A 20,945-nucleotide genomic window follows, 5' to 3' on the forward strand; every position below is an offset into this window, starting at 1 on the left:
CAGATCAGTCTGTGTCTCACTCCAGTTTGGGATTTTTACTGGTCACTGAATTAAAAACTGAAATAAACCTGCTGTCAAGAAATGGAAATTTGAAAATAACTTTCCTTTTCTTTTTTGGTAATTGAATGGTTTGTGGCTGAGTCAGCTGTTGATATCTTCACGTAAATGAATATATAGCTGTTTCTTTGCTTACTCTAATGTGGTGCCTGTGATAATGTATAATAATCATTGGATTGCCCTATATTAATTCTAGATTCCCCCCCCCCCTCCCATTCTCTATCAGACTTAAAATGCATGTGTATCCTTGACCTCACTGTTTCCTTTACAGCTTGAGCAAGGGAAAGATGACTTGAACTTCTAGTGTGTCAGGTTTTGCAGTTCTTCCTTTCACCTAAGAAAATACAGAGATTCTGTAAAGGTGCAAACAAGTTAAATTCTAGGGACACCTGTCTGTATTTCAAACTCCAAAGTGATCTTGCTGTCCTTGAACCATGGCAGCACAACAGTTAATTGCAGTTCTATCTAAAGTAAACTACTTGGGCAAAGTGTATGTCTTACTTTACAATAGAATAGAATAGTTCAGTTGGAAGGGATCTACAATGATCATCAAGTCCAACTGCCTGACCACCTCCGGGCTGATCAAAAGTTAAAGCATGTTATTAAGGGCATTGTATAAATGCCTCTTAAACACTGACAGGCATGGGGCATCGATCACCTCTCCAGGAAGCCTGTTCCAGTGTTTGACCACCCTCTTGGTACAGAAATGTTTCATAATGTCATGTCTGAACCATCTCTGACACATCTTCGAACCGTTCCCACGTGTCCTGTCACTGGATCCCAGGGAGGAGAGATCAGCACCTCCCTCTCCACTTCCCCTCCTTAGGAAGCTGCAGAGAGCAATGAGGTCGCCCCTCAGCCTCCTTTTCTGCAAGCTAGACAAACCCAGAGTCCTCAGGTGATCCTCACAGGACATGCCTTCCAGCCCTTCCACCATCTTTGTTACCCTCCTCTGGATGCATTCAAGTGCCTTAACATCCTTCTTAAATTGTGGGGCCCAGAACCGCACACAGTGACTCAAGGTGAGGCCGCCCCATCACTAAATACGGTGGGACAATCAACTCTTTTGACCGGCTGGCTATGCTGTGATGCACCCCAGGATGCGGTTTGCCCTCCTGGCTGCCAGGGCACACTGCTGACTCATACTGAGCCAGCTGCCAACCAGCACCCCCAGATCCCTTTCTGCAGGGCTGCTCTCCAGCCACTCTTTTCCCAATGTCTACTTGTGCCTGGCGTTCCTCCATCCCAGGTGCAGAATCCAGCATTTGGACTTGTTAAATTTCATCCCATTAATCATTGCCCAATGCTTCAATCTATCTAGATCCCTCTGCAAGGCCTCTTTTCCCTCAGGAGAGTTAACAGCACCTCCCAGTTTAGTATCATCAGCAAACTTGCTAATGGTGCATTCAGCTCCTGCTTCCAGATCATTGATAAAAATATTGAACCGGACTGTCCCTAGAACTGAGCCCTGAGGAACACCGCTGGTGACTGGTTGCCAGCCAGATGTAGCCCCATTCACTGCAGCACTTTGAGCCCTGCTGTTCAGCTAGTTCTTCACCCAGTGCACCATGTATCTGCTTATCACACAGTTGAATAACTTGTCCGGAAGGATGCTGTGAAGCACAGTATCAAAAGCCTTACCAAAATCCAGAAAAACTACACCCACTGCCTTCCCTTCATCCCCTAGGTGGGTGACATTATCATAGAAGGATATCAAATTCATTAAACAGGACTTTCCCTTTGTGAACCCATGTTGGCTGTGCCTGATGATTGCATTCTCCTTTAAATGCCTCTCAACAGCGCTCAGTATGATCTTCTCCATAATTTTTCCAGGTACTGAGATTAGACTAATGGGTCTGTAGTTTCCTGGGTGTTCCCTCATGCCCTTCTTGTAAATTGGAATAACACTGACTAGCTTCCAGTCAGCAGGGACCTTGCCAGACTCCCAAGACCTTTGGTAGATAATGAGAGGGGTCCTGCTGTAACATCCACTAGCTCCTTCAGTACTCTGGGATGAATCCCATCTGGCCCCATAGACTTAGGAACATTCAACTGATACAGCTGGTCCCTTATAATTTCAGTGTCCACAAACGGAAAGTCACTGTTCCTGCAGTCATGGTCCTCCAACTCAGATGTCCAGGCAGCCCAAAGTCTATCATCAGTATTGAAGACTGAGGCATAAAAAGCATTGAGTGCTTTCACTTTTTCTTCATCCCTATTTGTCAGGGATACTTTACTTTTTGGTCTTTTAAAACGTGTATGTTGAAAGGATTTGCCAGTACACAGCCAACTCGGTAACACTGCAAGGAATGACAAAGTCTTCATAATGTCAGTTTGAAATAATTCTAACACTTCTTTAATGCATGCTATCTTTCCACAATGCTGCAGAAAGTATATTTTGAAAAGTATGTTTGAGAGTATATTTTGCTAAAAATTAGCAAGAAATGTATACAACAATATGTTTCTAATAGCCTAGAATAATTTTCCATATTTTTAAATGAAATAGTGAGCAATTAAGCCACAAAAGAATTCCTACTTTCATTTACTTTCTTAATGAAAATGTTAAAACACAAAGAGTATTCAGAGCCAGTAAAATTAGGAACTTCAAAATTTTATTTGTTTTTCAGGAAAATAAAACTTGAACATGAAAATTGAACTGATGTAACACTTCTAAGACACTTTCTAATCTATTGTAAAATTAGATTACTTAAAATATACAGATACATGCAAGAGATTCCAGAAGGTTCACTTGACCCAGAATAAAATAGGTCTTCCCTGCATGATCCCTCTGCAAACAGTTAATCCTGAGGAAAACCAAAACAAAATAAACTCTCATTTCTGCAGTAAAAATTCTTTCTCTTCTCAAGCCAGAGGGAAGAGTGGCTTCATTGAAAGCACCCCAGTTTGATACAGGATTCTTGGCTTCAGCCGTATTTAACATTCACCACTTGTGTGGCAGGGATTCAAAGCTGTTTAATGCCTACATATGTTGTGTAACTGCCATTTCAAATTATGATCCTCAATGTCTTTGCCAAAGAGGTGATTCAGCTTTTTTTGTAGGTGGCTGCAAAAGAAGTCCGGATCCTCACCAGAACCTGTAAGTTGTACATAAAACCAGACTTCACTCTTCCCCTTCACCCCTGCACTCAAGTACAAAGACGGAGTCAGAGTTTGTATGAGGAATTTTCTATAAAAGAAATAGAGAATGCTATGGCTTAACCAAAGCCAGGTCTCTCTGTGTTGCATGCTGCCAGCTCCACACGCAAACTTTGCAGAAATGCACCCCCAGCTTGCAGAAGGCTTATGAGATGCAAAGTGAAGAGAAGTGTCATTTCACCTCAAAAGTAACAGGTGAAGACTCAGCCCCATTCTGACCCCACCAGCACACCCCACCCCTCTTCCCCAACTGCCTTTCACAATGAGATGGTGCTGAAGCAGGAAAACATTATGACTTCCTATTTTCTTCTTGATTTAACTCTACTTCTCTCCACTGCCTGTGCTGGAGGATAATTCTTCTTGGCCAACAGCCCCAGGCACACTCTGAGGCATTTAAACTCTGTTTTGAAAGCTTAATGGGGTTCCCTCCGGAAAGATGAATGCAAGAGCTGCATGCAAAGAGCAGGGTCTCTCCTGCTCTTCTGACCTCTCACAACCATAGTGCAGCAGCATTTTCCCACAGTGTTAGACAGTAAAGTACCGGGGTGAAAGTACATCTGATTTTAGTGCACGATATCAGCATCTGACTATCCACTAGTGTTTACACGAACATTTCAGTTTTATTATAACTCTCTCCTCTAAAGTAAACAATTAAAACCACAAAAAAGCCCAGAGAGTCTAGCTCAGTAAGTTTACTTGCAAAGTCATATGTGAAATGAGAAATAATGCCTCAGGCACTAATAACGTGCAAATTCTAACACTGCAAATCATAAGCCTCAATAATCTTTACAGACAAAATGATGACGTTGTTTGGATAGGTAGACTAGAAGTGGATGGAAAACTGCTTGGACTGCTAGGCACGAAGTGCTGTCATTAGATGTACAAAGTCCAGATGGTAGCTGGGTACTAGTGCCATTCCTCACAGATCAATGCTGAGCCCAGTGCTCTTTAATGTTCTTATCAACACCAGGGCAATAGGATGGAATATACCCTCAGCAAGTTTGCTGTGATCACAAACCAGGATGGGGTGGAGCAGGGAGGAATGATAGAGTGGCAGGCAGGGTCGTTCTTCTGAGGAACTCTGAAGTGCTGCAGAAATGCACCAGCATGAACCTCACAAAGGTCAAGACAGGTCTCTGGGCTTATCCAACCCATGAAGTAACTCTGCAACGATTAAGGCTGGGCACCAACAGGCTAGGGAACAACTTTGCCAGAAAAGGAAACAGGGTCCTAGGCTGAGTATCTTCCAACAGTGTGGCCTTGTGGTGATGAAGACCAGCCACACACTTCCCTGGACAAGATACACATTGACTCCATTAAGTAAACCTTCTTGCAGAAGCCACCAAAACAGTAAGGGAGCTGAAGCACAGCATGTCCAAAGAGACATGGAAGGTACCAGGCTTATTCAGCCTCCAGCAGAGAACTCAGCACTGTCTACAACTCCCTTGTGGGAGTAGAGAAGATGAGTCCACAACTCTCCTTGGAAGGGCACAGTGAAACAACATGGCACAAGCTGTAACATGGAAAATGTTGATTTGACACTAGAAAAAGTTGTCACTGTGAGAATGGTCAAACACCAGAAAAAGGTGTGATGGAGGTTCTGAGATCCTCATCTTTACTCATTTTAAAGCAGGCACTAGCGCTTTTCTGTGTGGGGTGGTGAGAGCAAATGATGTCAATATCCCTAACAGTCCTTATAATTTCATGACTCTAGCACAGGGTCCATAAAAGGCACTTTTGGAGAAAGTCTTTCTAAATCCCTGATTATCTCAGCAGCTCTTTGGCAGATATGATATTCCACCTGCTTTCAGTGGGACTGCTCTTGCTCCTCAATGCTCCACATTGTCCTGGTTTCAGCTGGGATGGAGTTAATTTTCTTCTTAGTAGCTGGTACAGTGTATTTTACATTTAGTGTGAGAATCATGTTGCTAACACACTGATGTTTTAGTTGCTGCTAAGTAGCGCTTATCCTAAGTTAAGGATTTTTTCAGTTTCCTATGCTCTGCCAGCAAGCAGGTGCACAAGAAGTTGGGACAGCCAGGACAGCTGACCCGAAGTAGCCAAAGGGATATTCCATACCATAGAACGTCATGCTCAGTATATAAGCTGGGGGAAGTTGACAGGCCGGGAGGGGCAGATCGCTGCTCAGGGACTGGCTGGGCATCAGTCAGCGGGTGGTGAACAACTGCATTGTGCATCACTTGGTTTTTCCTTGGGTTTTACTTCTCTCTCTTTTTGTTATCTTTCTTTTCATTACAATTATTTTTTATTATTATTTCAATTATTAAACTGTTCTTATCTCAAGCCACGAGTTTTACTTTTTTTCCAGCTCTCCTCCCCAACCCACCGCGGGGGGGGAAGGGGGTGAATGAGTGAGTGAGCAGCTGCATGGTCCTTAGTTAAACCACAACGCATATCCTCATGTATTAATACATATAGTGACTCGCCAACTTTCCACCAAAATGCTCGTTTTAAAATCTCTTCCTATTTTTTCACATTTCCTTTTTTTTTTTTTTTTTGGTCAATATTCTGGATCGCTTTTATTCACAGAAACAAGCAAATTAAAAAAACCTTTATGAATTTGGTTGAATGTAGCTCAGAGTTTTGGTCAAAGAAGGTAAGTATACAAACTTTGCAAAACTGTGAACATTTCCTTTCTATTTCTACGAATGAGACGTTACACAGGACGTCTAATTGAAAAATGGCGAAAAACACATAGCCGGAAGCCAAGCTGTTCCGTTTTTGGATCGGCTTAGGTGTTTTGCGGGGCTACAAAACCGAAGGCACTCCTCATCGACGCAGCTGAAATCCCACAAAACAGTCAAATTTGTGCCTACCCGGGTACCAGGCAGAGGCGGCTGCCCGCCGGTGCAGCTCCCCCGGCGCCGCCCCTCCCGCCCCCCATGCGCACCGGCACCCCGGCGCAGTCCTCGTCAGCATTTGCTGCCCGGCACCAACCGCCGAGCCGGGGCTCAACCCGCCGCTCAGGCGGGGGGTGACGCGGGCCGGCCCCGCCCCGCCGCCCTCCCGGGGGGCACGAGGCAGGGCGAGGCCGCCGGCCGCGGGCGGCAGCTCCCGTGCGCACCTGCGGACGGTACGCCTCCCGCCGCCCCACGCGCAGGCGCCGCTTGCCGGGCGAAGCGCGGCGGCCCCGCCCTCCCGCCCCGGCTCCCGTCCGGCGCCGCGGCCGCCATGGCGCAGGGGGTGCCGTGGGCCTCGGCCCCGGAGGGGGCGCGGGTGTGCGGCGTCCACGCGGGGCGGCCGCTGGAGCTGTTCTGCGAGGACTGTGAGCGCTGCGTCTGCGCCCTCTGCCCGGTCCTGGGCCCGCACCGCGGACACCGCGCCTGCCTCCTGCCCCACGCCGTCCGCCAGAAGAAGGTGAGCGCCGCGGACGGGCGCCGGGCGATGTCCCCGGGGCGTGCCTGGCCCGCGCCTCCTGCGGAGCCCTGCGTGTCCGGGGCTGCCGAGCTTCGCTGCGGGTTTGCCGCGGCGGGGACTTTTTCTGCGAGACGGGCTCCAGGGGGGCGGGGGGACGGGACGGGGGCATAACCGGGAGCTGGGGCTGCCACGGGGCACGGAGCTGCAGCAAAGATAGTCCTGATTTGGTTGTGTGTTGTGCTGGTTATTTCCTCATTTCTGGGACTGGAGCAGCTGGGTTTTCTTTGGCCAGGGTGAGATGGTGGCAGCTGTGAGTATTAGTGCAGTGGGCAGCAGTAGGCTGAGTATCTTCAGCCTTTGGCCTTGCTTTGCTTGCCTTATAAACAGCTTGTGGACCTCAGGTTTTGTCACATCAATTTTGTAGGCCATACTGGCTGGAAGAACAAAGTTTCGGTACTTGGGCAAGTGCTTTGTGAATCCCATATGGACAGGGGTCAGCGTGCTGTCACTGCACAGGGATGTAGTTTGTGCATGAGAGGGAGAGAGTTATCCAGTCACACCCCAAGGGCGCGCATAACAGGAGTGTAAATCAAGGGACAGTGGGGAGGTGACATTGACTGTCAGGTCACATGCAGCAGCATTTTCTCCTCAGACCTTGTGTGGGGTATCGGAGGAGCTTGGTTGCCCATGGGGACTTGTTTTCATTGCCAGGCTGGAAGTACCTTTCACAGAAACATGGATGCCACCGGGGCAGGGGAAATGCCATTTCTGTTTATCCTCTTCCTCTGTTGCTGTAGCTTGCTAGACCACACTGACTCCTGTCCTGGTTTCGGCTGAAATAATTTTCTTTCTAGGAACTGGTATAATGTTTTGGGTTCAGTATGAGAAGAATGTTGATAATGCACTGATGTATTCAGTTGTTTCTAAGTAGTGTTTATACCAAGTCAAGGATTTTTCAGCTTCTCATGCCCAGCCAGCAAGAAGGCTGGAGGGACACAAGAAGTTGGGAGAGGACACAGCCAGGACAGCTGACCCAAACTGGCCAGTGGGGTATTCCATACCATGTGATGTCATGCCCAGTATATGAACTGGGGGGAGTGGGGCTGGGGGGCAGATTGCTGCTTGGAACTAACTGGGCATCAGTTGGTGAGTGGTGAGCAATTGCATTGTGCATCACTTGTTTTATATATTCCAATTCTTTTATTATTGTTGTTATTATCATTACTAGTTTCTTCCTTTCTGTTCCATTAAACTGTCTTTATCTCAACCCATGTGTTTTACTTTTTTTTTTCTGATTTTCTCCCTCATCCCACTGCGGGGGGGGGGGGGCAGTGAGTGACTGGCAGCGTGGTGCTTAGTTGCTGGCTGGGATTAAACCACAACAGTCTTCATGCAGAGAGCCTGTTCTCTGACAAGTCCTTAGGGATGGGGAGCAGGGCTTGTTGTGGGTTAATCCCGGTGGGCAGCTAAGCACCACGCAGCTGCCTGCTCACTCCCCCTCCCTTGCCCAGTAGGACAGGGGAAGAGGAAAGGAAGGGTAAAACCAAGAAAACTCGTGGGTGAGATAAAAATAGTATAATAAGCAAAGGAGAAGTGGAAGAAGAGAGGAAGAGAACAAAACAAAACAAGTGATACAAAGGCTCACCACCTCCCACGGGTAGGCCAGTGCCCAGCCAGTTCCTGAGCAAAAGATGGCTAACCCACCTAAATCCCCTCTTCTCTGTTTTGTTACTGAGCATGATGTTGTATGGCATGGACTATCTCTTTGTTTAGTTTGGGTCATCTGCCTGCTTGTGTCCTCTCCCAACATCTTGTGCACTCACAGTATAGTCACATCTATAACGCAGCACCATACGAGCTACTAAGAGGAAAATTAGCTCCGTCCCAGCCACAACTAGCACAGGGGTTCTTCCCTAAGTGTTTTTTATTCATCCCAGTTTAGCTGTCCATTGAGCAGCCCCAGGAGGCTTTGCAAGCTTGCCCTGTATTTCCTGCTTGTGCTTTGTTTTACTCCAGAGAGCCTGCCAGAAGGCTTGCTGAGGCCTGCATGCTGTGGTGCTAAGCTTGGGAGGCTTAAGAAGTAGTAACGCAGAGGTTTGATGTTCAGGAGGTTTTATTTTTTCCACCTCAATTTCAGAGAGCTCCTTCCCACTCCTTCTCTGGTATTTTGCAGCAGTGTTACTAGGAAGTTTCCTAGTTACCACAGATTGTGAGGAGATGCACAGGTCATGCTAAATTCCTCTGGCGTTTTATTGCACTTCATGTTAGAGAGCAGTACAAGGGCAGAGGGCGGTACACTAGGCTTCAAGCAAACAGCAGAACAGGGGAAAGGCCATTGAAGATGTCAGGGCAGCTCAGACCACTGTTCCAGCCTGCTGGTGTGCTTTCGTCCAAAGTATCCCTCTTGCAGCTGGGAACTCACTACAGTGTTTGCATTCCCTTCATGACACTGGGGCAATGTGTGGATGCAGGTGGTGTGCTGTGGCAACCTGATTTGAGCCAGGGTAGAGTGCACAAAGTGACAAGTTTTGCTGGTTCCCTGGGGGGTCAGTCGGACACAAGGGAGCATATGCTGTTGATAACCAGTTATTTGTCTCTGTGCCAAAACAGGAGGTGAGCAGGGTAGGAACTTGGGTCCCCATGTGACACTGTCCCTAGGGAGTCTTTGCTGACATCTACTGGCTTAAGTGATTTTGTTTGCTGGGAGCAGTTTTTCTGTGCAGTCCTTGTGATGTGACATCAGCCCGGCAGCATGCGAAAATCTTTCTCAGGGCTTTTAGCAAATCCTATCTGTGGATGCTAAGAAGAGACGAGAACCATTGTGCGGGGTCCATGAGGTCCATCAGCTGGTTCATCCCTGGATCTAAGGTTGTATAAAATCATCTGGAAGGACACTCCCTGTGCTCCTGAATGTGGGACATAGGATCAGTGTGCTGTGCACTTGATACGTGTCCTGTGAGCCTGACTGGAGCTAGGAGTCTCATCTCTCAGAAATCCTTGCTGTTACAGTGTTTTCACTCAAGTGAGTTGGGGCATCCAGGCAATCCCTAAGGGAATGTTTTTGGAGTTGGTTCTTCGGGGTGAATGACATGGGTTGCCTGCCAGTGTTGCAGACACAGTGTCTCCACTGCTAAGAAGCAGCTCTTTAGTTTATCTCTGTAAAGAAAGTAATGTTTAACCAGAAATGCTTTGGGTTGGCATCCAGTATTCGCATGTGATCACCATTGTGAGGGAGTAAGTGCCTGAGGTGATGTTTTCTACTAGCAGGGAAGGAAGACTGGGTTTTGCTCTGTGGTCTTTGTCAGTCTTTGAGAAAAGGAATGAGGTCTAGGCTGCAAGATAAATTGAGGAAGGCTGATACCTAGTAGAACTCCTGAATCTTCAAGTGGTGCAGAACTCTTCTGGTCTTTCAGGGACCAGAAAATTGTGGCTGGAATGGACGGCGTAACATGACTATCTTGCTCCATGCAAGAACATTTATCTGCTTGCATGGATGTGCCTGTGCCAAGGGACTTCCAGATGCAGAGTCTCTGGCTTTTGCTGGGAGCCCATTTTCTTCTGTCTCTGTCATAATCAAATGAAAAATTGCATGTGTTTTCAAAGGAGGCAAATGTCAAAAATGCAAACTGTTGCCCATGAAGCAACACTTATGCTCAGTCAACCCTGCAGAGTTTAAATGCCATGCTGACCTGGGGATGTTGCTGTGAGCTGGTTCATTTGCATGCAGGTACTCTTGACTGGGTCCCAGCTGCAGAACAGGACACTGGTAACAGCTACAGCTCTGGCGCTAGCTTACCTGTTTTTTACTGAGAGGGTCTGTTATAACACTAGTGCACTGAGAGCATGGGCCAGCATTGCTTGGATCTTTCATGGTACTAATGAAATAAATGCATCACCAAGTGCACCAAGACTGTTCATCCTGCTGGACAGGGGACAGCCGATTTCAGAGGGGTGCGGGTGAGAAACTGTGGGGCTAGACACAGCAGAACATTAACTGTGCTGTGCTGCTCAGTGCATCTCAGGGCATGCCACAAGTATCACAGATACTGTGATTAGTAGCCAAGCTGATAGAATTTGTTGTTGCAGGCATTTAGACTACAGCATCACTGTAGTGATGGTGAGGTATTTCTGATGGGTCTTTTGTACACTGGGAAGCATTTTGACTTTAGGCAGAACCTCCCACTGATCCTCTGAATCAAAAGTACTTGGTTAGCTGCCTTTCAGCTGCTAAATGCACGAGCATGTAGTCTTGAAATGCACAGTGCCATAGATGTAAAGATGAAAAGGTTTTTTTCACCATAGGTTTGCCTGTTCCTTATAAAGGTGGTACTAATTTGCACAGCTCTCCGAATCTTACCAGTATAACCACCAGGAGCAGGTGAAATGCTGAAATCTTTACGTTTCATCACTACTGGCCTTAATAAGCCTCATAAACTGAGTGTTTCAGTGACATACTCCCCTATATGGAAAGCAAGCGGGATACTGAATTCTGGCTTTTACAGATGTTGTTATGAAACAGTGTTTTATTTTGGTTTTGTTGCTGTATAGGAACTCATGGCATTGTGTTTGAAGGATCTAGAAGAGAGAAAAGAGCAAGAAGCTGGTAACAGAAGGAGCATAGAGCAGGCCGCTAATGATCTGAAGGTAAAGTGTGGTTTGCTTCTCCACTGGATGGTCATTTTCCAGGGTGAGACATTTTGCTTTCTCTGTTGCTCAAAGAGCCTGGTAGCTCCTCTGCAGCTTCAAAGACCCAGGCAGCTACTGCTTCTCAGGAAAAGAGTGTATTCCCTGTATCCATCACAACATTTACTGCCAAAGGGAGAGAAGAAGGAAGAGTCTCCAAAGGCCTGGCCCTCACTCTCAGATCAGCCAAACATCTCTGGGAGAACAATGTTAAAATTTTTGTGCAGAGGAGTAGTAAATAGCCCCAGCTGCATATGTTATTCTGGCTTCACTGATGTATATTGTATTGCACTGAACTGCATTATTGAACACTCTGACTTCAGAGTTAAATAAACACAAGAACAGTTCTACTGATTCTGTCTTAAGAATGGGAATGTGTGCTAAGCTCTTCCTCATTTATAGAGCATGAAACAGCGTATCTCTAAGCATCTCTGTTACAGAAATGTTAGTAAGAACTGGAGGGAGCTCTGTAGAGGTTTGGGACATTGCGGTTTGATGTCACTTCGTTTTGGAGGCTTTCTTTTTCTAGCAGCTCCCTGTCCCTAGCTTGCTTTAAAAGGGGGCAAAGTGTTGCTACCGAAGGACCAGGTCTGCTAGTTGTAGCAGTTGGTACCTGACCCTGTTACACTCCAGCTGAAAACAATGTTTTCTACATAAATAGGCATGTTGGAATCTGCTCTCAAGCTTTTCCACCCAGGATATCAGTAGGTAAATCCTGGCTGCACTCCCTTAAGGGGTGAACACTTGTTTCTCAAGAGGTGCAGCAAATCAGTAAAATTCAACCAAAATGTAATTTTGAAAGCCTGGGAGAGAAATGCCTGAAATGTTTATGGTCTGTTGAGTATGGGGGGGACACTCTTCTGCTTCATCTATAGGCACATGCCATTATGAGCAAAAGGCAGCTGTCAGACAATATGAGTGAGCTCCTGTTGCTACTTCACGAAGAGGAGAGTCTGGCAAAAAACTTCATTGATGAAAAGACTCAACAAGCCCTGGCAGCACATGATAAGCAGTTGGAGTCCTGTCGAGAAAAGCTTGCAGCCCTGGAGACCTTCTCGCATCGAATCAGACAAATACAACAGCATAGTGATCCTGTTCAGTTGCTGGAGGTGGTATTGTATGGTCTCTTTCTACCTCTTATCCTCCTAGTCCCTGGTAAACTGCTCTACTGATCACCTCAGTAGATCTTTCTGTATGTAAGCAGCATCCTTCTCACTGATTTTTAATCTTCTTTTTGTTGGTATTTTGGTGGACCAGTTTGGTTCCCGATTTTTGAGCTGTTAGGTGTTCTTGCTATGGCATTGATTTCAGGTCTGTATGAAATTCATGTTAATTTTAAGCATATATGGAACAGAGTTATACGTGTCTCTTAATCTTGAAGACAAACGCTGTATCAGGTCTTTCCTTGTGTAGTGTAATATGAAGGTCTAAGAAAAGGCAGCCCTCTTGGGAACCTAAGGAGGAAGGCTAAATTGTCTCATTTCTTTAATCGCAAGAGATCCTAATCACCCTGAGCAACAGCCATCATTTTACTGTGGGAGCAGCTTGGAACACCTGGCATTTGTTTTCAAGAGTGAACTGTTAGAATTTGTTGTGCTGCATGTTTGCCAAGCCTTTGAAGAACTAGTTTTACAAGGTCAGGTTGGAGCATGGACTTGTGTAGGCCTGGGAAGATGTGGCTGAAGACAGTCACGAGTATGTGTATGGAATGTTTTTATCTTTAACTGTTCTGAGGACTGGCAAACATCCCAGCTGAGCCAGATATGCGCTCCTGTGTTAGTAGTATTGGCTGTATGCCATTAGTTCTTTCTAGATCTTTGCTGAAACATATATAAGTTTGATCCTTCAGTGAAATAAACGGAATCTTGTACAGATAGCTTGAGCGCTTAATTCAGTCGGGGGGGGGGGGGCAGTGGTTTTGGTTTTGTGTACAGATAAATGTCAGCTTCTCTTTCCTAATGATCTTCTTCACTTTCCTTGGGAAGGGTGTGTTGCTATATGCTCATGCCCTGACACAAGTCAAAGGATGCCATTCTTCACAGGAAGGCATTTTTACATCCTTGCAACTTAGCAGACTTGAGAGTCTTCATTGTTGTGAGTGATATGGCCCTGGCACTCTGCTGTGTGTGCTAGCAACATACCTCTACATGGGAAGCTGCTCTTCGTGGTTTTGGGAGAGATTTTTTATGGGGAATGTTGGATTTTATTCTTTAGATTGCTTTTAAAACTTAGTGGTTTAATTTTCCCATTGTTGGTATTCCCCACAAAGGGTTCTAGCCAGGTTAAACTCATCCCCATCTTGCAAGTGTCCTGGCAGACCCTGTTTTAACCATGACTGTTGGGTTCTCCATCTCAGGGGTAGCCCCTCACTCCACTGACAGGAAGATCTAATGGGCTGGCTAATGAGCTAATAGGGAGGCTGAACACAGCAAGGTTTGTCTATTGTGGCCCATGTTTACCTAGTGATGGAGCTGTCCTTGCTCTGTGGTGTGTGGGAGCTGGGAGGGAACAGTCCATTTGTGTCACTGTCTTTACTAATTGGAGAATTTGGCTTTCTGCCCTCAGACGTACACAGAAATCGAGAAGGAGATGCAGGAGCCTAGGCGCCTGTTAGAACAATGGCATCCAATACCTCTCTCGTTTGAGCACATCCTTAACCATTATAAGCACTTTGTGACAGCTCTTCAGTCCTTTCTACAGAAACCACTAGAAGCCCGGCTTAAAGAAGGTACCTGGGAGAGTGCTGTGAATTTTGCTTTCTCCTGCTCTCCTTTTAAATAAAGTGTGGTCTGTAAGTAAGAGCAGGACTTTTTACCAAATCAGCTGAAGACATCAGGAGCTTTTCAGGCATGGGTACTGTTCTCTGACAGCATTGGTGTAATGTTGCTATAGCAGTGGTGATTTAAGAATGTAAGAGGTTTCCCTTTCAACTCTGAAGATCGCCTTTTGTGTCTTAAAGTTTGCCTGATGCTTTCTTCCAGCTCTATCAGTTACTTCAATGCAGCTTACGTCTTCCTGCAGAGCTTACCTTGCTTATATCCCTAGACCATCACACTTACATAACGTAGGTGTTCTCTTCTTTCAGTCACTGTTGGGTGTAGGTGCTCTGGCAGGACATCTGGCAGGCATGGAACATCAGGTACCTGTAAAATTGGAAAGCTTTTTCTAGTTGATGTACCTGGTGATCTTTCTGTCTCAGGCAGTCTGAAAAATTCTCTTTTTTGCTACTTTAAAGGTGGGTCAATGTGTTCTGCTTGGAGCTCCTTTTGTCTTTGAGCTGGTATTTCATCCTTAAGTGACCTCTGTCATGATTAAGGCAAGGAGTTTCCTAATGGGATGCAGAGTCACAAACCCAAATAACCATGGGGAAACCCTGCGACTTGTTGAGTTACAGGTGAGCAGGGCAATACCAGCTGTCACATTCCACCCAGCTACCTTTTAATAATCTTTCTGAGAGTTGCCACCAAGAACAGTATAGCAGGGTGCTGGGGAAAATGGTCAGACCAGATCTGAAAGGCCACTGCAGGATGTGTGGAGGATTGCTACAGTACAGTGCAGGTGCTTTGTAGCTAGCATCTGCAGTTGTCTTTAGCTGCCTGACTCTGTTCTCCTCTGATAGAGGGGTGCTTTTTGAGGAATGGGAGGTGCTTACTTGGGGTTATGCTCAATTGTGTGGTTCCTTGGCAACACTGAGATCCAGCATCTCCAGTTATCCAAAGAGCTTAGGGTTGAAAGCGTACAGAGTGAGTAGAGCTTCCCCAGCAAAAGTAACACAGTTTGTCCCCTAAAGTTGGAAAATGGAGTGTGACAGTATGACCCTCCCCAGGACGTGGGTGGAATTCACACCAAAGAGGCAAAGCCCGAATACCCTGTCCAGCGAAATTGCCCATGGTGTTCTATTTTTAAAATCTTGATAGTACAGCCATGTTCTTCCACTGGCAGACTCCCTAAACTGTCCCTTTTCATCTCTGCCCAGATGTTTTCAGTAGCCTGAATGCCACTGCAAAGAAGGAGCCTGGAATGGTGTTGAAAACCATGTCTCCTGTTGATCGGTTGCTTTTCTTAAAATGTAAGTATGGTCGAACAAAAGTTAGAAGCACTCCGAACACTTACGGCTCAGTCACTGAAACAGTCAATGAATGTGTGGTGCCACTATCTTAAAATGGTATCTTAAAGGGGTTCTGATGTTTACAGTGTTTGTGAGGAACAAGTGCTCTGCACTGCCTGAAAGTCATTACCCTTTTCTGTACCTCAGGTTGGGAAAGAAATTTTACTTTCTGTCTGTGAAATCTTGATCCTTTGTTTTTATTCAGAACTGCCAGTGTGTCAATCAGCTAGTGGCTAATTTAGTTTTTGAAGACTTTTCTATTCTCCAGATCATTGTGGTCTGTCTTTAATTATGTCCGTCATGTAATATGTTAAAGGTCAATCTACAGATGATCCTTTTCTCAGGTGTTGGTAGGAAAGATGTACAGTCAATTGTTCCATCTCTCTGATGGGAAGCTAATGGACAGTTCATGTGGCCTGCAGCAGATGAGGACTGTAGCTGTTTTTAATCTCAAAGCTGTAACGTTCCCTATTACCATGGTACCTGGTGGCAAAAGCCTGTTGTAAGAGGAGGTCTGTTTTCCGGCCTGGAACCACCCCAGTGGAGGCCATGACTGTGACCAAGTGGACACTTGACTTCTGGCTGTTACTCAGTAAGGAGGGCAAGGGCCAGCACTCTGCTGGTAGAGTGGGTTACATACTGTCCCTGCACCTATAGGGAGATGTGTTGAGATGGGTGTTTTTCAGTGTTGTTACTTTGTCTTGTTTCTGTGCTCTCTTGAGTGAGCTTTTAAGTCCAAACCTGTTGGGAATGAAAAAGTTGCAGTGTTATCTCAACTGGAGATGAGCAAACAGGTGTTGCACTTGGAAATGCAGCAGGTGTTAAGAAATCAGGAATGTAATGAGCAAAGTCTGTCTTCTTGGCAGTGATGTCATGGGTCTTTTGCCACTTGCATCATTTCTGTGCTGCAGGATCCAGGCGTAAGTCAGTCACTTTGTAACCAGAACCTGTTAAGGTGCTAGGACAGCCAGTCTGTGCCACTGAGCACTTGCTACTAAGAGAGCACTGCAGCAGTGTTTGGCTGGCAGTGAACTAGGCTCCTGAGTTTCATGAATGCCGTTCTGTATCTCCTTCAGGCTGCCTCTTGATGGATTCATGGAGAAAGCACTGTATTTGCTTCCCTTGTGACCAGTCACTTCAAGGGCTGAAAAGACAATTTCTCAACTCTGTTAAAGCTAAATATGACAAACCACCTCATTAAGAAAGATGTGCAGCTGCTCATAGGCCAGTGAAATTGACAAACCTTGGTCATAAATATTAGGACTTAAAGTTACTTAAAATTTTCATCACTTGGGAAAAGTGGAAGAATTGCAGTCCTCCAGTAATCCAAACAACTCTACCTGTTTTGCATTATTTTTCTAGTCAAATTCACATTTATGCTTCCAAACATTAGCACCTGAAATCAGTTTGGTCTTTGGGGTTTTGCTGCTTTTTTAAAGCAATTCAAGTATATCCATTTGCTTGAGATTTAGTAGTTACGTGTTTCATGAAAATCTAGGTTTTTCAGGTAAATTTGACTGACAGACATCACTACTTACTTGCATAGCTTTTCAAGTGGTTACTGGAAAAAGCAGACAGTGAAGCCAGGCCTTTTAAATCCTCTCTACTTTAGATGTCTTTTGGTCTTAGTGTCACCTGTGTTCTGTACAAACTTAGCATCCCCATTGTGTACTACTTTCTTTTCTGAAACATTACAGACAAGTATAAAGCACAAGTCTTTGTTGCAATTAACTGTGCTGTGAATGGACCCTCACTTAATGTGAGATGTCTGTTTCTTTGTGGGCATTGTAATAGGCCACAGTGGTGGTGCTCTTTTCACAGCGAATTGTGGGAAACCTTACTTAGCCTTCCCTGCTCATGGCAGGAAATCATGGGAGAGTAACAGAGGACCAACAGAGAATGGAGTGATTTATGCATTGCTCTGATGGCAGAGGGGAGGATTCCAGCCTGAATGAAAACAGCTTCTGGGCTTTAGACTATCGAATATGCCAACTAGCCTAGGTTAGACTTACTTGATTTATGGGAGAGAGTGCTCTGTGAGAACATAGGAGAGGAAATAGCAACAAAGTCAAATGAGCAACAGATTAATGCAGTGGCAAAGACAGATTTCTCTCATACAGTAACCTGCTGTATAATTACCTTTCATTTCTAAATTCAGCACTGAACAGCAAGGAAAATACTGAAGTTCTTGTTTCAAGGGGTCTGTTGCCCTGTCTTGTGTTCACTTAGTACTATGCTGCCTGTAAAGCACAGTGAAAGACTGTAATCTGTGAGATCACAGGGCCAAATGTAGTTCAGATATGCAACACTGCAGAGAAACCAAAGCAGTCTGGATTTTAAAATATTATAAACATGTGTTTCCCTAACTTTTTAAATGAAAGTTTAGTTACTCTGAAAAGCAGCTTCAGGATATTAAATGTATTTGTCACGTGGCATTTAAAACATTGAAGCTTCAAAGTTTATTTAGACTAAGATTAAAATTACATTCAGTCAAAAAGCCCAGCTATGAACTGAGTGAAATATGACTCAGTTTTTATTGCAAATATTGCTGGATGTATTGTATACTTTGTTTTCTTCACTTACAAGAAAAAATAGATGTGCTCATTCTTTGGAATAGTTTTAAGATACAAACTAAGTTTACATCTTACTGCCAGTACTTTCTGAAGTACTCTAATTCATGACAATGTATGTTCCTTTAGGTACCCAACTCTGACACTATTTTTATCAGGCTTGACAGGAAGAGTGAAGGGAATTGTTTAAGGATGTCAGATTCTGTTTTCAAAGGGAATATCTTGGTTATTTATAGAACAGGAAATCAGAAAACACATGCTAACACAGTAAATTATTGATATAGAGTATATTATGAAAACTTTTCTGAGACATGCAGCAGTTTTAATGTTGTAGGACAGTATATTCAGAGAAGAATCTCATCTTAAAAACCCTGTAGCTTTTTGACCTGTCCTGTGTCATTTCAAACTTGTTTAATTTGATTATAGTTTTGTTCTGTTTTTTTTTTTTCCTCTGGCTTTGTGATTTCCAGTCCTGTGACAGCTGTTTCCTGGTAAAACTACTCTAAGCTGCTGCTGAATAAGACAGTGATTTCTAGGGTGTAGTTTCAGACTGTGATTTTTCTTTTCTAAATGTCAGGTTAGGTGAACTGCTATAAATCCTCTGGGAGCTGGTAAGCTGTTCCTTTGCAATGTACATGATGCTGCTGCCCAGAGCTGTGGTGCCTCTGTGAGAAACACTCTAGTCCATCTTCAAATGTGATTTCAGTGGAATGGGATCTCACAAGCCAAGAGTCCGCCCCACTGCTCTTTAAAACCCTTAAGCTGTAATCCCACCAGAAGTGTCCAACTATTCCACATAAAGCAGAAGCTCTCAGTGTTTGTTCCCTACCTAGCTGTATTCATCTTCTGATTTGTGAACCACGCATATACTCTTACATACTTGTCTTTTACTGACCTGCTTTAAAACCTATGCAGTGTTAAAGCATCAGTGCATATAAATAGTGATGTGCTTTTGTCCCGATCCAATATCGGGGAGGGTTCTTAAACGATCCCAAGAGTGAGATTAAGACACAAACGAGGTCAGATGCCGTACAACCCTACAAGTTTTATTTCCTATAACAACTGGTAATAGCGACAGGACAGAGGGAAGAAGAAAGGAAAAAGAGACAGTCCTAAGCAAGAAAATGGGAGAGATGCAGCAAGACTAGTCACCACCACCACGAAGCCAGCAACGTCCCGTTGGCTCGGTCTCAGTGCAGGTGATGGGGGTCCAAGTTCCAGGTTCCAGCAGACAGACAATGACAAAGTCCCAGTTCCAAGTGCTGATTTTCAATCCCTTGCAGTTCCTTTCAGTTCCTTTTTCAGTCCCTTTCAGTTCCTTTTTCGAGGGAGGAGTATGCAGTTTTTCCGAAGAGTCCAGCCATTTCCACAGAGACTGCTAGCTTCAGGCGGATATGGTGGTTTCATCAGGGCCTTCAGCGCCTACTCTCCCACAGCAACAGGATGCTGAGGCTAGCAAATGGTCAGCAATGTCGAGACAAACATAGTCCAACACAGTCTCTTACAGCTTTCTATTAAAAATTGTCAGGTTTTTCCTTGCAAAACTGCAGGTTCCAAGACACTGCCAGCTGTGACCTCCTTTGCAAGTTTTTTATAGCTTGGTCATGATAAATCTGCTAAGTATTTTTATGGTTTTGACTGCAGATGCAAGATCACCAGCCTGGGAATATGACAGCCTTCACCCAAGGCTGAAATTGTCTGATGACCGTCTTGTAGTAAGCTGTAACTGGAGGAAGATATTTTACCCTTGTGGTCCCCAGAGATTTGATAAATTATGGCAAGTGCTAAGCAGAGATGCATTCCTCTCTGGGAGCCATTACTGGGAAGTTGACCTGCTTCATGCTGGAGAAGGATGGTGGATTGGTGCAGCCTACCCTTCCATTGGCAGGAAAGGAGACTCTGAAACCTGTCGACTGGGCTGGAATAGAGCATCTTGGTGCCTTAAGAAATTTGATCTTGAATACTGGGCATTTCACAAGGGGGAGAGAATCCGGATCCTGGTAGAAGATGATCCTGATCGCATTGGCGTTTTTCTTGATTATGAAGCAGGAATCCTTTCATTCTACAATGTTACTGATGGCATGGCTCATTTGCACACCTTCCGCTGCAAGTTCACAGAACCAGTTTACCCAGCTGTGAGGCTCTGGGAAGGGTCCATTGGAATGTGCAAACTAACATAATGAAGCAAAATAAAGCCTACTATTTCATGCTTTTTCTGTGAAAGCCACTTTAGCAATCTGAATGCAATGAATTAATCTCTGTCATGTGAAAGCTGTAACTGTGATGCTTGTAGAAGATAACAGTTAAGTTCAAGAAAACCAACTGTAATTTCTAATGTATATGGTCTTTTCAATGGGGGAAGACGATCTGGCTTTTATAAATCATGTCCATGTACCACCTAAAGTGCCATATATAATATTTTTGTACTTTTTTCAACTTGTGAAATGGAAAAAGTCTGGTTGAAAGAAGCATATTACAATTCAGATTTGAACCTGGATATTGGCATCTTTTTTTATGAACTCCCTCTGCTCATCTGGCTGGAGAGGCTGCAATTGTGATAGTAATAGGTTTAGTTTGGTCCAAGCTTCAAGTTCATATATTGCATATTATCGTAGTCAACAAGGTCAGATTTGGGTAATAAATGCACTAAGTGAACTAGCTCATACTTAAGTATCATCTCAGAAAAATCAAAGACTGCCACTGACTATTGGAAAGGTCCCTTCAACAAAGCTGAAGTAGAAACTTCTGTAGCCACACTTAATAGCCATTAGCTGGTCTTACTTCTGACAGCGACTCTGAACTGGGCTTCTGTGTGTCCCTATTCTTCCCACACAGAGTGGAAGCATAAGAAACAGTTGTGTGCCACCCCAAAAGATGAAATGCCTGGAGGACCCACAGGTGCAATAAAAATATGAGGTCAGTGGGGGACTTGTGCTTAATTTATTTTTGTGTCCCATTTGCAAAGGTTCTTTAAGTGCAGCTGGATAAAGGTA

General features: G+C 44.9%; 1 protein-coding gene across 1 annotated transcript; it reads left to right on the forward strand.

Moving 5' to 3' along the window:
- The first annotated feature begins 6,240 nt into the window (after nucleotides 1-6,240).
- Nucleotides 6,241-20,449, forward strand: TRIM14 (tripartite motif containing 14). Its single transcript, XM_030004223.2, has 6 exons — nucleotides 6,241-6,591; nucleotides 11,140-11,235; nucleotides 12,150-12,383; nucleotides 13,840-14,002; nucleotides 15,251-15,343; nucleotides 19,597-20,449. The coding sequence occupies exons 1-6, from the start codon at nucleotides 6,406-6,408 to the stop codon at nucleotides 20,130-20,132; spliced, it is 1,308 nt and encodes a 435-aa protein (XP_029860083.1). The 5' UTR covers nucleotides 6,241-6,405; the 3' UTR covers nucleotides 20,133-20,449.
- Nucleotides 20,450-20,945: the final 496 nt, after the last annotated feature.

Source organism: Aquila chrysaetos, chromosome Z (assembly GCF_900496995.4).
Source record: "Aquila chrysaetos chrysaetos chromosome Z, bAquChr1.4, whole genome shotgun sequence".
NCBI classification, from domain to species: domain Eukaryota; kingdom Metazoa; phylum Chordata; class Aves; order Accipitriformes; family Accipitridae; genus Aquila; species Aquila chrysaetos.

Bases quoted from the DNA above. Each gene is read 5' to 3' on its own strand.
- TRIM14 (XM_030004223.2), top strand. From the start codon at position 6,406: ATGGCGCAGGGGGTGCCGTGGGCCTCGGCCCCGGAGGGGGCGCGGGTG. The intron at 6,592-11,139 runs GTGAGCGCCGCG...GTTGCTGTATAG, and splicing joins ACGCCGTCCGCCAGAAGAAG to GAACTCATGGCATTGTGTTT. The intron at 15,344-19,596 runs GTAAGTATGGTC...TTTTGACTGCAG, and splicing joins TCGGTTGCTTTTCTTAAAAT to ATGCAAGATCACCAGCCTGG.